This window comes from Tachysurus vachellii, chromosome 18 (genome assembly GCF_030014155.1).
Source record: "Tachysurus vachellii isolate PV-2020 chromosome 18, HZAU_Pvac_v1, whole genome shotgun sequence".
In the NCBI taxonomy this organism is placed as follows: Eukaryota; Metazoa; Chordata; class Actinopteri; order Siluriformes; family Bagridae; genus Tachysurus; species Tachysurus vachellii.
Genome location: NC_083477.1, coordinates 11,103,924 through 11,119,583, shown reverse-complemented (window position 1 = coordinate 11,119,583; position 15,660 = coordinate 11,103,924). Strand labels below are relative to the sequence as shown.

General features: G+C 38.2%; 2 protein-coding genes across 2 annotated transcripts; both read left to right on the top strand.

Annotated features, from left to right (window-relative positions):
• The first annotated feature begins 202 nt into the window (after nt 1-202).
• On the top strand, nt 203-6,131 carry ankrd40 (ankyrin repeat domain 40). The gene is made up of 5 exons (XM_060892665.1): nt 203-682; nt 2,227-2,375; nt 2,853-3,398; nt 3,557-3,738; nt 4,093-6,131. Exons 1-5 carry the CDS (start codon nt 549-551, stop codon nt 4,234-4,236), a joined length of 1,155 nt encoding a protein of 384 aa, XP_060748648.1. The 5' UTR covers nt 203-548; the 3' UTR covers nt 4,237-6,131.
• Nucleotides 6,132-10,854: 4,723 nt separating this feature from the next.
• Nucleotides 10,855-13,613, top strand: wfikkn2a (info WAP, follistatin/kazal, immunoglobulin, kunitz and netrin domain containing 2a). Its single transcript, XM_060892616.1, has 2 exons — nt 10,855-11,257; nt 11,993-13,613. The coding sequence occupies exons 1-2, from the start codon at nt 11,060-11,062 to the stop codon at nt 13,502-13,504; spliced, it is 1,710 nt and encodes a 569-aa protein (XP_060748599.1). The 5' UTR covers nt 10,855-11,059; the 3' UTR covers nt 13,505-13,613.
• The last annotated feature ends 2,047 nt before the right edge of the window (nt 13,614-15,660 follow it).

The following is a 15,660-nucleotide window of genomic DNA, read 5'->3' as shown; positions in this document are numbered from 1 at the left end:
TCAGTAAAACTACTAAAAAAAAAATCCAGTGTAACAAACAGGGCCTGTTATAGGGCTGTTGGAATATCGGGTGCATTTTTCTTACAATTTCACTCCAGCTGTAAATTTAAAAAAATAAGCTTAAATGTTTTACAAGCAAAATAAAAAACATATTCTACACGTAGGAACCTAGTTTGTTGTCCTCTGTTGTTACAGTTAAAAGTGACCCCCATGATAAAATGAGTGCTTACTCCTGATAGAGGACTTCTTTCGTCGGCGAAGTAGTACTTTTAAATCTTTAGCTATCTCAAGTGAAATGAGATAAACGTTTTACTGAAATTTAGAGATTAGCCTTGCTGGACCATTTTAAAGAACACGTGTAGGATTTGTTTTTAGCATTATTGCTATCTGCTAGCCATAAAAAAACAACAACAGCGACAGCATCGCGCTGTAATCGGATGACGGCGAGCATCTTGTTTGGCTGCTGTTTGGGAATAACATCTTCTGCAAAGAGAGGATTTTAAGTCAGCTGTTCGTATGAAAGTTAAGTGCTGACTCTGAGTTGAATTATGTCCACGTTGTCTTTGGATAAAGAACTGCAAGAGCGCTTAAGAGAGGCGAGTGCTATTGGAGACCTTGACGAAGTGCGGACTTTAGTCGAGAGCGGAGTGAACATCAACTCACAAAATGAAATCAACGGATGGTAGGATATGGGGTTAATTTGTGTTGATATTGTCCACCTGATTCTACAAACTGGGTCTGATCAAATCCACAGTTAGCTTAAAGCTTGTTGCACTGGAAATTCAATCAATACGAGCTACACCCTAATACTAGCAGGTTAGCTCACTGGCTAACACGCCTCTGTGGTCCTGTAGTAGTGATTGTATTGTGATAGATTTGTTAGAATTTGTGTTGTAAGAGTTGTTTGTACATCTACGGATTTGCTTTTTCAAAAAAAAAAAAGACATTTTACACAGCTCATGATTGTGGAAAGTTGCTAATGACGCTTCGAAAATTCGATAGAAGTCGCCAAATGACGCTGAGGCTCATTTGCATATTCAGATATTCCGTGTAATTATTTGCATATCAGACTTGTTACGTAAGATTTTTAGATCACACTTTAAATTGGAATTTTAAACGGCAGATCATAATGTATAAGGTTTTATGTAGTTACAAAATAGTCCAACCTATTCACATAGAAGAAGTGATATTCTCTGAGTATGTAGATTTATATAGACATATAGAAGGAGTAAAACTCTGTATTGATTGAAACACTTTTGTATGTCACTCTGGATGATGTCGTCTGCCAAATGCCATAAATGTAAATCTTAATGTAAATACGTTATCTTCACACATCCATAAACTGTTGTTAACTAGATGTGGGTTTGTCCAGCATCCAGAAAAGTTTAACTTTATAAATATGGAGCTACTACCAACTTCTTCAGCTCTTTATCACATGATGTACAGTATGTATACAGCATAGAATTTTATATCCAAACACCAAATATTTCACCGCAATCAATCAGTTGATATGTTTCATTCAGTTGATATGTTGTGGAACACTAGTTGTACCAAATGCTTATAACTGTTATGACTATAGCACCTAGTAGTAGCATCCAGCATCCTGGTGATTTCGTAGCACAGCGATTGTGACTTGCGGCAATACAATCAGTGTATTGTACCTGTATTTGTAACGTAGCTTTAGTGAGAAAAGGAAATGCTTCTGGAAGGAATAGCTCACTTTGTTTATGTTTAAATATAGGCAAACCGAGAGTTAAAAAAAATTAAGAAGTGGTGCATAGAAGAGTCAAAAAATAGTGATCAGTGATTGGTCATCTGGGATATTAGTTCATATAAGTGTAACTTAGTCAGATTTTACACTGATGGTGAGCAGGCTCAACCTGCTCTCTCTGTTCATGTAACAGCTTTAATGTGAGATGGAGAGGCATGATGTGCACAGGACAGTCGCTAGCATCTGCTCAAAAGGCCACTCTTTTCTCTAGGCTCTTTTATCATTATTATTGTTATTATTATTATTATTATTATTATTATTATTATTATTAGTAGTAGTAGTAGTAGTCACTTAAAGGGTATAAAGAGCAATCAAATCAAATAAGAAAATCTCTTAACTGACAATACTGGACATTAAACCTTAAATCTAGTGTCACATGCTGAGTTTATCAAGTATCGTTGTGCAAAAAAAATAGTGTGTGGTAATTTTTGTCTGTTGTATATTTTTCTACCCAGGACATGTTTACACTGGGCCTGCAAGAGAAACCACAAACACGTAGTGGCATATCTTCTGAATGCTGGAGCCGACAAAGAAATTCTCACTGCTAAAGAGGAGTTGGCTGTGCAGTTGACCTCCAAACCCGAGATCAGAAGACTACTCGGAGGTATGTCATCAAAGCAAAATGCATAGATTTACACCCTGTTTGTGCTGGTATAGTTTTTACCGGAGAAGATGTAGTGATGTAGTATTTAAGGGATTTAACTGGCTGGTTTATAAGGGACACTCCTACTACATGTCTGTACTTTGCCCAAATGATTACATGTAGCTGGATTTGACATGTCTGTACATGTTATACACCAGACCTGGTTTTTACTCAAACTCATTTTTGCTTTTCAGTGATGCAGTGTTAGAAAAGGAGCTCTGTGTTTCTTATTTTTCAGAGATAAAGTTGTAGTTCCTTTCCTCAAAGATGTCACAGTTGTTTATAATAATCAACATCTTATACAACTTTTTCAGCTTGGATAAGGCAGTGTGTATTATTATCTAGCCAACCTTTTTGTATTATTAAAACAATCTGTTCATGTTTTTTTAATTGAATGTTTATTGGAGCTGCATTTCTGTGTGGCATTATTTCCTGTAGTGGAGGAAGAGGAGATTGAACCTGAAATAAAGGAAGCAGAGCTGCCGATTATTCCAAACTATATGACTAACCCACCCTTCTTGTATTGCAAGAAGGATAAGAGCGACCTGAGTATAGCACGACACGTTTCCCAGAATGGCACCAGTGACCATTTGGATGATGTGGTCTCAGGCCCGGCCACATTATCCCCCATACAGGAACAGCAGCAGCGCTTGTACTCGGACAGCCAAAGCCAACCGGCCTTGTCCTACGTCTCCATGGTAGAGCCGAGCAGCGTTGTGACAAACCAGGTGACTAATGGGACTATGTCCATGGAGGTCTCCCCGGAAGTGCATCACAGCAACCACAATGATTACGTTCACAATCACAGCATTGCGCCGAACAGCCCTGTTTGTCCCCAGCTCCCTTCAGCAAGCACAGGCTCCAATCCCACCATTACCCGGCAACAGTCTGTGACTCATCAGCTGAACGGCTCTCAGCCCGGTGGCTCTATGCCTGCCTTCCAGCCCTTCTTCTTCACCAGCACCTTCCCTGTAAACGTACGGGGTATGTAACACAGAGCTTATTTGGTAGCACATTTTCACATGCATATATCAGGTGGATCAGTTGTCGTACCTGCGTCTGTCATAGCAAAGGGTCTTGAAAGAAATGTTGTTTTTTTTTTTTGGTTGTTCTTTCTTTTCCTCTCTTATTCTTTCTCCCAGAACTTGTTCTGAAGGTGCGCATCCAGAACCCACATGCTAGAGAAAACGATTTCATCGAGGTTGAGCTGGACAGACAGGAGCTGACGTACCGGGCTTTGCTACGGGTCTGCTGCCGTGAGCTGGACATTAGTGCTGAACATGTAGAGAAAATCCGCAAGCTCCCCAACACTATGCTCAGAAAGGTGTGTGTATGCTTTACTTTATAAATTAAGGCTTTTAAATCCAATTTGGTTGAATTAACAGCTTCTGAATATACACACCTCTGAGCAAAGTCGATATTTTAACAAATTAGCTGCTTATGTCTGATTTAAGATTTGACTGAAGAGCATCTCACTGCTTGACATTTTCAGCAGATGGACCTTAATAGCTATCATGTTGTTACTGTTGCTTGGGCAATGATTAGTCACTGAATTAATTAAAATGTCATTTTTATTGTGATACTGTTGCAGTACACAGTACAATATTTTATGCTGTTGTTAATATTATAACTAATATTATTAGTACAATTATTAATAATTCATCTCTCTATGCATCAGGACAAAGATGTGGCTCGGCTTCAGGACTTCCAGGAACTGGAGGTGGTGTTGGAGAAGGCGGAGAGCTTGTCTTTGTTTTCTGGCCCAGGAGGGCTGAACGACAGGCCTTGCTATAACATGAAGGCCTCGAGGCTCACCTACTAGCTCCTGCCTCCAGCGCCAGCACAGGGTGGATTGACTCACTACCCCGTCTGGGACTGTAGTTCCAAATGCCTAAATTCCATACCTAGATCCATACCAACACATCAGATGCCATTCTTCCATTATCTTTCTCTGTCCTTATATAATGTTAGTCATATACCTTTTCTCCCAAGCCCATTGTATTAACCCTTGCATGGTCCCTACAGTCATCTGCAGAACGATGTGAGGCCCACCTGTAATCCTTGTTAGTTTTGTCACAAATATTTGGGTTTAAACATCTTTTCACCATGACATCATCTTTTAAGAGCCACCGTTTTTTGAATATTCAAACGTTTCTTGCCCGGCGTTGAGCCGTATTTCCAAATGTGTCACCTCCCACGCTGCTGACCTATATGAAGTTTTCAGATCTGCCTTGCTGCTGTGTTTGCTTATGAGGCCACTGTGTGGTTTTGAACACAGCTCACCGGGACAGTTGTGACTTGTACCAGCACTTCTCTTTGTCAGTTATGGTCATTACACACACACACACACACACAAACACACACACACGCACACACACACACGCGTGCATTCCTTTCCCATTAATGCCTCTTTTAATTTGCACTGGCAAAGCACACAGCAAAATGATCGCTCGATCGCTAACATTCTCTTTAAAGTGTGTTAGGTTTTTTTTAGTTCCACTTGGGAAAGCCTTTATAGTTTCATGTACTAGAATACAGCAGCTTCAGGACTGAGAAAAGAGAAGTGTTTTTCATGTTCGGTGTATGTGTCTTTGCCAGATAATCCCCAGTGCACTTTAAAAAAAAAAATACGACAAATAGGAGGTCCTTAAACATATGGGGCGTTTCTAATTTTATTATTATTATTATTTTTATTCTTTTTTTTTAATTTATCAATGGTGTATTTGCTGCTCCTTCAGTCACTCCAAACCAAAAACTAAAACTGTTGGTCTAACTATCCTCATGATCTTGTATCAAGGCCTAATAATCATTTTCATTCTGCACTGAATAATGTAGCAAGGACGGCTGTTATTTAATTTATATATATAAGGAATGAAAGCTTCAAGAACAGGGTTTCATGAACGTGAGCTTCCATAACCACTTTATACTTTGAGGTTTAATAGTTCTAATAAGAGGGACAAAGTTTTTCTAATAGATATGTTTTCTCTGGACCTTAACGGAGCACAGATTTTATATTTAGGAAGCAAGATTCATGGTGGATTTGTCAGTTTAGCAGCAGTGCCGTTCAACATTTCCATAAAGGTCTATATTGCAATTCTATTTCCTGAGATAAATCTTGCAATACTTTTTGTCATTTTTATCCAAATAAAATTTGTATTTAGCCCAAGAGACACCTTACATGGAGACAAGGGGATGTTTCACTGTTTCACTCAGTAAGCAAGTGTAAATGTAGGATATTCAACAGTAGGCATATCTGTATAAATGGAGAAGGCATGGCTATGTTATTTTTTTGTTTGTTTAGTTTTAAATACACTAATTAGAAAATCTTTTGAGTTTAGAAGTTTGTCTAACAATGTCCTAATATAAGAACTTCAAAAAACTTAAAATGCAGAAAAGGTTAACTTTTAAATGAAGTCCCTCAATATATTGTATTGCTATGTAGTATGGATTTATTTTAGATATTATTTTAGTCATTTGACTGGAGGAAGGAGGATAGCGAGCACACTACAGCTGAAATGGAGCCAAGCATTTGTCTGTCTGTCTGTCCGTGTGTCTGTGTATCAGTTCTGTTCTGTATCCTTGTGAATTCAAATGGTGTCTATTCAAAGGGGTTGAAAGTTTGGTTGAGAAAGCTGCAATGTTTCTGACTGATGTCTGTGTACTAACTGGTCATGTTTGGGATGATGAATACAGTTTGACTTAACCTATGCATCTACAGTCTGATATTGCGTCTGTGTCCTTTGGTGCATTTTCTTTTCTTTAATGACTCTCAAATGAATGTATAAATTTGTTGTTCTTTGGTTTAATATAGTGTCCTGTTGAAGTGCTCTCCACTTTTCCTGTTGTGAAAAAAATGGGTATTTTCATCACCAGGTGGCAAAATTGAACCTGCAAATTAATTGTAGAAGTGCTTTTTAACACTTTGGATAATTGATCGTCTTCTAAAAAGAAAGAGTTTATTGATTTTATAATGTAAATGTGTTTTGATCAGATTTATACATATTTTTATAATTATATAATTTACATAGACCTAAGATAAGAATACATTGGAGATAATCTTCACTCACTGGCTATTTTAGTAAGAACATTTCGTGTTATTATGTAATTCATGATTAGTTAATGATGTGAATAATGCAGCACAATCCAAAAATTTCCTTGGAGTTTTATGTATACCTGCCTTTTATGAATACTTTTTTATCAACAACATTCTGGATACACTTTCAAGAATTCAGTCATTTCTGAAATACTCAAACCAGCCCATGTGTCACAGATGATTATACCTTGGTCAAAATGATCTGAAGCTCTTGAACTGTAGTTATAGTTTTATGCATTGTGCTGCTGCCTCCTGATTAGCTGATTGGATAATTACATGAATGAGCATGTTATGTGGCTGGTGAGGGTCGTTTATTTTCTAGTCCCCCAGAACTATACCATACGTTTTAGATTAAGAAAAATACTTTCAGTGGGACTACATCATGACCGAACTCTCTTAGATACCTGTAGAACCATATGCTCCTTTCTTCTTGTCTTGGACACCATATGTCAATAGCTGCATGTAACCGAATGACAAAATTCAGAGGTACAGGTGTCCTGTTCCCCAAAGCTACTGACAGACTCTCCTCATCTCCTACAATCTACCAAGGTGAGTGTCTTTTTTTTCTTCCCCTTACATGTAGCATCTGTGGGCACAAGGGCCGTATGTGATCTCAGAACCCAACTAGCAGTCTGTCTTGCCCTAAATTTCTTTTCAATGATATGTCATGTGCTATTCCACCCTGACAATCTTGTGATGGTCAGATAAATCAATGATGAAGGCAGCACTAGGTTGAAAGGCTATTTACACTTTTCATGGAAGCTCTTCAGATGGGTCAAACTGTTGCTATACTGACGGAGATCAACTGACCTATTGGGACCGTACAGTAGTGAGCTGGACAGTGCATGTGCCTCAGAGAGTGGAGTCCTAGATCTGAGACAGGTTTGGCAATGTGCAGGTGGACGTTTTCACTGATTCATCTCATTTGCTATTGTGGTTCTGCTTTATAGCAAAGCTGGACAGCCCACTAACAGGATGCACTTGCCCACATCTGAGTTCTCTACCTACTGTAAAACGTTCTGTCTCCACTGTTGATTCTTTCTATGTTGGACAGAATTTAATAAATAGGACTCCATTCCAAAGTCATCTCTATTTATGCCTTGACCTATTAGCAGCTTTTGCAAATACACATTATTAAGTCAACAATTGCAATATTGGCATTTTAGATGGACCTAAAACATTACATTGATTTATAAGACCATAAACCTACTTTTCTGTTGTCTTATTTTGAGTTTAAATTCTATTATAGAAAGGGCAATATTTTGGCTTTACACAGAACTGAGTGAAAGTCAAAATTGTTGCTGTTAAATATTGCTATGACCATACAGCTTTCTAGAACACTTTAATTTCTGTGGTATTACTTTATATTCATAACTATAGCATTACTGGAATAATTTAGAATACTTGATTTTTACTCAAGTATTATTAAAACTAAATATGTGTAGGCGGTAATTTATAAAAGAAAGAATATACGCTTTTTCCCTAAATTTTAAATTTCAATGACCTTCAAACTACTTGTGCTTATTCTTATCTCTTATTCAAACTTGTTTAAGGCATTTATAGACAATCAAATTTTCACCAACCTCAAATGAAACTTCAAATGATATTTGAGCTCGTATTCCTATTTGCTAGCAATTTCTACAGGATGACAAGTGTTTTTTGCCTTGAACATGAAACAAAACAAAAACTTTGCACTGATTCTTAAGAAGCAAGTTGAACTAGGTTAGCCTTGTAAATTTACTATCTAGTTTTGGTTTTGTCACTAAGGCTACCTCATTAATTCAAATGGGTTATATTAAATATCCGCCAAACTACCAAGTCACATTCTAGGTTTGTCTTGGTTACCAGAATATTTCTATTTAAAATTGTTTTGAATTTTTGAATTTATTATCATCTTCACTTGTACACTTGTATTTTCATATTAGAATAAAATATTTCTTTTTTTTTTATCCATGCAAGGATTTGACACAGTAATCATTGCTTTACTTAAGTAGGTTTTAAGTAATATGTCATTGTTTTATTTTCCTTCTTTTTTATAAATAATACTTATAAATCATACATACAATAACAATTCCTTATTTACCTTTAACATCTTTTATAGAAATTTTGGAGAGGTGACTGAAACAATATAAGCGAAGTATTGTTACTCATGTTAATGAAGCTGAACATGAGCAATATGGAATTTGGCGGTTGAACAGTTTTAGCTAATTACACAGAGTCATTAAGCAAATTTTAATGGAGTACACAGTTTATGGTGAGTGATCACTTGGTATGTAGGGCACTCAATCTCACACCCTAAAAAGTTCTTTGGCTTGGCCCTTTAGGTCAGCCCAACAACAGAGGGTTTCTATTTCAGAAATGCTTCCAAGTAGAGCTCTTTAGAAAACTAGAATAGTTAATCATCTAAAGAATGTCATGCTTTCTACAGGGTGTTTAGTTTTAACTCCAACTCCAATCTAATTAGGTTTGAAAATTCAAAAATATGTTTAACTCTTAAGTGTTTTGATTTACTGTATACATAACGTATATTTTGTATGTTTAGAAGGGTTTTTATAAGAAAATAATTTGAGAAAACGCTGTGGAAGCTTTCCCAAATATAATAAAAGAATGTTTTTGTGGTAACATATCACATGGTGAAAAGGAAAAGGGCTATAACAATACTGGGTGGTGAAGGTGTGATGATGGTGCTAGTCAAGGTCTGTCTGCAGACAGTACGATCTCTAGTAAGATCTCTCTCTCTCTCTCTCTCTCTAATATCTAGCACACATTTAATATGGTGTAGGTGCGATGTGAAGAATGTTAGCTCTTTGCTTTCCAGCGGTGAAGGCCTAAAGAGTCTTTAAGCTTAAGGGACACAGTATATAATAACACCATATACTGTGAGCATTTGTTACTGTGATTATATTATTAGTTCCATTAAATCATTCGTGTTTCCATATATATCTCAGAAGACAGTGGTTAGTTTTTTTGGTTAATCCAAAGTCTTTGATGATTATGTAAAATGTAAATTAAATGTGGCATGTTCAGCTCAAGTGCCCTTTCACTGCTTCTTACTCTCACTGTGTTTGTGTGTTGAGGGAAGTATGTGCATGTGCAGAGAGCAGACACAGTGGGTCTCTGAAAGAGGTTAAGGACAGGGGACTCTGGGCCTCAGTAACCCAGCATGAGCTGAGCCTGGGAAGCACGGACAGGTTTTACATATATTACACTCGCCACAGTATCCTCACTAATTGAAAATGCTTCCTTTGTGAGACAAATGCTCTCTTTATATGGAAACTGTCACAAGTTTTCTACAAAAGTCTAACAAGTCCCACTAAAACACTGTAAATGTAAAAAAAAAAAGAAAAAAAAAGAATAAGAAGTCATACCGCTGTTTCTATGCATTTTCTCTCTGAGCCAATGGCATTTTCTTAGATTCATCAGTTTAATGCAATTTCTCCAAAACATATTGTACTGGTGTGCATTGAAAAGTTGACGAATGAATTAAGGAACAAATGAATTAACACTCATATCTTTAGTTCTTTTCTTAGGAACATATGCCTCAACTTAACACTTCTATAATACTAATACTATGCAAATACCCAATCCATGTGACCTAATACCTCTTTGTCTATATCTTTTAATCATATGACCCCATACTAAGAGCTTAGACCCAGGAGTTAATTTCCCCGTCTTTGACCGTTACAAAAAAGAACAACATATACATTAAAATCATGTATTACAAAGTCATAAGGTAACTTGTAGCATCAGACAGCTTCAAATCTAAAGTTTAACAGATACAAATGAGACCAGTACATGTTGATTCGTACACACTGTATTCATCAAGGCAGATTGCATTGTTAAAGCGAGCCATAAGCATTCAGCTAATTTGTAATGTCAGAGTTATCAATGCTTGAGAGGTTGAGAATAAAATTGCACTTATTGAACCTCATCTAACATTTTCCCACGTATCTTGGTTCCTTGGTGAAAAGACCAACTTATACGCCAGTATCTAACGTGTATGAGTTCAGGAATCATTCTTTAGCTTGAATATTTTAAGAACATGTAATTGTTTGCAATAACACTTGGAAGAACTTAAAGATAGATGAGTTTTTTTGTTGTTGTTGTTGTTTTTTTAACCATAGTTTCTTTCATAAACAATACATTCATTTGTGCAAATACAAACAAGGTTATTAAAGGGTTAAAAGATGTTTCTTAATGGCATATAGGGAATGAGGTAATGTAACTTCAAAATTAGCTTCAGTGGTGCCTGGCATTTGCTTTGTAATCTGTAGACAGCCTTTTTAAATTCTGTGCTAGATGTTAAACCACAGGGTTCATGCACCGCTACCTAATCTCAAAGGGCTATTAAAGGTGGTGTGGTGCATCGGCGTCTCTCTCCACCTCGCTAACTCTCTGTACAGACCTACACGTTCGTGTTCACTCAGAGCAAACCTATGTGTGACTATACATCGAGGTCTTTCGTCGCTTATTTTTACTATCTTTCGTGCCGGACGTCTCTAAGCGTTTAACTCCAGGAAAGCTTTTGCGCAATTGAACTAAACATTAGAAGATGTGGTGGATGTTGTTTCCCAGATGGATCTGGTTTTGTCTTGGGCACGTCTGCGTTTTGCTCTTGCATCTTCGTGTCCGGGCAATGACTGTGTCCAAGGTGGTGTATTCACATGCCGGAATGTGTCCTAATGAGATGAACCCGAATCTTTGGGTGGACGCCATGAGTACCTGCATGCGCGAGTGCCAGTCAGACCAGGTGAGGATGGTTTCGGTGGCACGCGCCTCGCGCTTACGGTATATAGCATTAAATTGTAGTGTGCGGTCACTGTGCAGACAAAAGCTGATTTTTCCACTCAATACAATGTGCTTTAACATCATTTGTTCTCATGATTTTTATTTATTTATTTATTTATTTTGCGTACTGCTTCCTTTTGCTTAAATTTGCTTTAAATACAACAGGTAGATAAATTATTCATTTTCCATAAACCCACAGAAACAAAATTAGTTTTATTTTTTTTTTCCCCACTAAGCTTCCCTAAACTAACATTATGGAGTGCGTTAGTTAACAGAAGGAAAAAAAAATCCACACCTTTTATTTCTGACTATTTCTCAACATGTATTTAAACATTAATGTAAAGCGATTCTTAATATGGATCAAAGATATAAATGTGAATTCAGTTCACGATCCAGTCCATATGTTAAATTACAGTATGTTCCTTCTAAATGTTGATAACATACTAAACAATTCTATAAACAAATATTGGAACTTGAACTTCAGCCTCAGCTCTGATTTTTGCCAGTTATCAACAAACATGTTAATTAAAGTGTTGTTTTATACTGAGGTTATTCTACTTATTAGAATGACTACTTCAACTTATTAGAACTGATTATCTTCGAAATGTACAGTTTCATTTTTTGTTTTTTTAAATTTTCTATAAAAGCTCAGAGAAGCATTGCTGACGGTGATTCTTGTTATTTTTCTGTCCCGCAGGACTGTGAGACATTTGAGAAGTGCTGTTTAAATGTGTGTGGAAGTAAGAGCTGTGTGGCTGCCCGCTATAGGGACATGAAGGGAAATAAAGGACCAGTGGGAATGCCAAAAGAGGCCACCTGTGACAAGTTCATGTGCACCCAGCAGGGTTCAGAGTGTGACATCTGGGATGGGCAGCCTGTGTGCAAGTGCCGTGACCGCTGTGAGCGGGAACCACGTTTCACCTGTGCCTCAGACGGTATGACCTACTACAACAAGTGCTACATGGATGCAGAAGCCTGTTCCAAGGGTGTCACTCTTACTGAGGTCACTTGCCGGTTCCACCTGTTGTGGCCCAACACTAGCCCTCCTCCTGAGAAGACGACTTTGCTTCCTACCACTGTGTACCTGGAAACTACCCCTATGGACATCCACGCTCCTACCGTGCTCAATAATCCAGGGCAAAACATTGTGTTCGTGGGTGAGACAGCAAGCTTCCTGTGTGAAGTAACTGGCAAACCCAATCCAGAGATCACATGGGAGAAACAAGTGGAGGGAAAAGAGAACACAGTCATGAGGTCAAACTATGTACAAGGCAACATAGTAGTGACTAACATAGCTCAACTTGTCATCTACAATGCCCAGCTCCAAGATGCTGGCATTTATACCTGCACTGCTAAAAACTTGGGTGGATCTATACAGACCCACTTCATGTTGTCTGTCATACGTCAGGATCAATCCATGAATGAGAGCTTAGTGAATTCCACACGTCTTTCTGCTGAGGAGTGTCTGAAAGCACCTGACATGGGTGACTGTGGCGAGGAAACCATCAGCTGGTATTATGAAGCCAAACGCAACAACTGCTTCACCTTCACCTATAGCCAGTGTAACAGAAATAGAAACCACTTTGACTCGTACAAGTCATGTATGCTATCCTGTGGAGCAGAACTAGCTGCCCCTTGCTCCCTCCCTAGTGTCCAAGGACCCTGCAAATCTTATGAGCCGCGTTGGGCATACAACCATCTTCTCAAGAAGTGTCAGTCTTTTGTCTATGGTGGCTGTGGTGGCAACGAGAACAACTTTGAAAGTAAGGAGGCCTGTGAGGAAATGTGCCCTTTCCCTAAGAACCACAACTGTAAGATGTGCAAGCCAAAACAAAGGATGATTACCAGCTTCTGCAAGAGTGACTTTGTGATCTTAGGTCGCATTTCAGAACTGACAGAGGACCACGATTCAGGCCATGCACTCATCACAGTAGATGAGATCCTAAAGGATGAGAAAATGGGGCTGAAGTTCTTTGGACAGGAGCCCTTGGAAGTGACGCTTCTTAACATTGACTGGAATTGTCCATGTCCCAACATCACTAATGCTGAGGGCCAACTGATTATCATGGGGGAGGTGCACAATGGGATGGCGGTACTGCAGCCTGATAGCTTTGTGGGAGCCTCCAGCAGCCGTCGCATACGCAAGCTCCGCGAAGTCATCAACAAGAAGGCATGTGCTTTTCTCAAGGAGATTGGCAACATACAATAGTAATAAGCTTACAGAGAAATGCAACAGACTCTGTGAGACACCATAAGTACCCGTTCCCACCAGCCTTTTACTAGGCATCAACATGAGCCACCAGCATTATCATATTATGTCAAGGCGTTCAGTACCATTCCAGTGTTTGAATCATGAAAACAAGCACAAAAAATAACAGTTAATTCTGCATTAATGCATACTCAGTGTATCTCAATGTACAAATGATCAGTGTTACTTATTTACTCTGAATGTTACTGTTTTCAAGCACTTATTTTGTAAAAAAATTGCAAAAAAATGTTTTAGTTGCACAAATTGTGTGTGCTCTTAACTCTAAACCTTAATGACAGAATGCCTTATAGGCACTTAACTTAAATCCCATGGCCTTTAACTTAGTCAATTAAAAAAGGGCTCAGATCTGCTGACTAACTTCATCCCTTCTATTTAGCATCGTGTTAGTTTGAATCAATAAATGTCCTGTGCAGTTTGTCTTTGCACCTTGTATTTACATTTTAATATATTTGCCCCACCTTGATCCAAACCTTATTTCATGAAGTACTTGTTATTTATTTTACCATGCTAACTTTTCATACCTACCTGAAGTGAATTACCACATACCCCTATACATGCTTTACAAAATTTTTGTATTTTGTCTAAAGGTATGGCAAGCAATATGTTAATGAGATATCTATTATTCAACAAAATGAATGAAGAAATGAAGCCTCACTTTTTTCCTTTTTTTCTTTCATCTCCTCACATCACTAAAAAGTGCAAATATTTTAGAATTTCACCATAGTGGTTTTGTTAAGAAGGTATTTTATGTTAGTTTACTTGTTCCATTCCACCACTGTTAGTCAATGCTGGCCCTTGTACTTGAGCAAGCACATTCCAGCTGGACAGCGGTGGGGGTGAGAGGGAGTTCTCAGGGGACACGGGGGGCAGTCTGATCCTTGTGTTATGTCTGGGTCTGGGGTTCTCTACTCGCCTGCTGACCTTTCATGTGAGCGCTGGGGCTCTGTTGGCCCAGCACCCCGCTGCCTGACCCTCTCATCTTCTCAGCCCGACTCCAGCCCTGCCGTGACATTGCTCTGGCAGGGAACCTTTTCCGTACACATGTGTACACACACATATACACATACACTGCATTTTGGTTTAAAGTCAATTCTTTGAACTCTTGACTTGAGTTGGATGCAAGACAGAGGGCCAGTACATACTTGTTTTCCCCAAGGTGGGCCTCCGATGTTGGCTCCCTTGGGCTGTCCAATGGGGCCCCGGTCCATGACCCTGTAAGAGGCTGATGAAAAGGAGGGAGAAAGAAAGAGAAAGGGGGAGTGTATGAGGGAGAGAATTCATTAAAGTTGTTGACAAGTGTCAAGTACAGCAGTCAGGCTCAAGTTCACTCTCTAACTTGATCAATTTTAACTTATCACAAACCTTTTTAAAATACAATGCAAACAAAAAAACTTAAGACATTAAGTTAAACTAAGTTATTAGTTTATTTGCTATGCTATGTCAAACTTAGGAATTAATTACGCCTAATCAGCTTCTTCGCATTACTAGTACTAGACATCTAATATCTGTCATGTTGTTTAAGGTCTATATACTGCATACAATATTAAAGATTTCTAATGGTCATTGAGACATTAGAAAACTGAACAGAAATTCATTCATTCATTTTCAGTAAACACTTTATTGTGGATCAGGATCATATCCCATGAACACTGGGTGTTCACTGGGGACATCCAAATAGGATAAGATACTACTGAATAGATAATATATGATAAATATATATATGATACACACACATTTAACAGGTGGAATATTTTTATTATTATTATTATTTTATTTCTTTACAAAGCTTGCTAAATGAAGCAGACCACATGTGTGCATAGGACAAGACCAGAAAACTTGCAAGGTGTTTGGTTTTTCTTTTCTTTTTGGAGCTAGTGAACACTTGTGGGAGATTTATTCAGAACGAAGAACAAAGGATGAGGCTTCAACAGAAGTTTAGGGGATCTTTAGAGTATCCATTTGGGACCATCCACAACAGCAGAAGGAGGGCCAAAGGGGTGTCAAGGGCAGAAACTCAAAGCTTAAAGGTTCTAGCTAACTGCACTTCATTGGTCACAGTCTAACATTACTGATCATTTTGGGGTGACCAGAGGACA

What these genes read in the sequence shown, in the direction of transcription:
- ankrd40 (XM_060892665.1), top strand. Translation starts at nt 549, where the DNA reads ATGTCCACGTTGTCTTTGGATAAAGAACTGCAAGAGCGCTTAAGAGAG. An exon ending in CAAAATGAAATCAACGGATG is followed by an intron (nt 683 to 2,226) that starts GTAGGATATGGG and finishes TTTTCTACCCAG; the next exon opens with GACATGTTTACACTGGGCCT. An exon ending in CCAACACTATGCTCAGAAAG is followed by an intron (nt 3,739 to 4,092) that starts GTGTGTGTATGC and finishes TCTATGCATCAG; the next exon opens with GACAAAGATGTGGCTCGGCT.
- wfikkn2a (XM_060892616.1), top strand. Translation starts at nt 11,060, where the DNA reads ATGTGGTGGATGTTGTTTCCCAGATGGATCTGGTTTTGTCTTGGGCAC. An exon ending in GCGAGTGCCAGTCAGACCAG is followed by an intron (nt 11,258 to 11,992) that starts GTGAGGATGGTT and finishes TCTGTCCCGCAG; the next exon opens with GACTGTGAGACATTTGAGAA.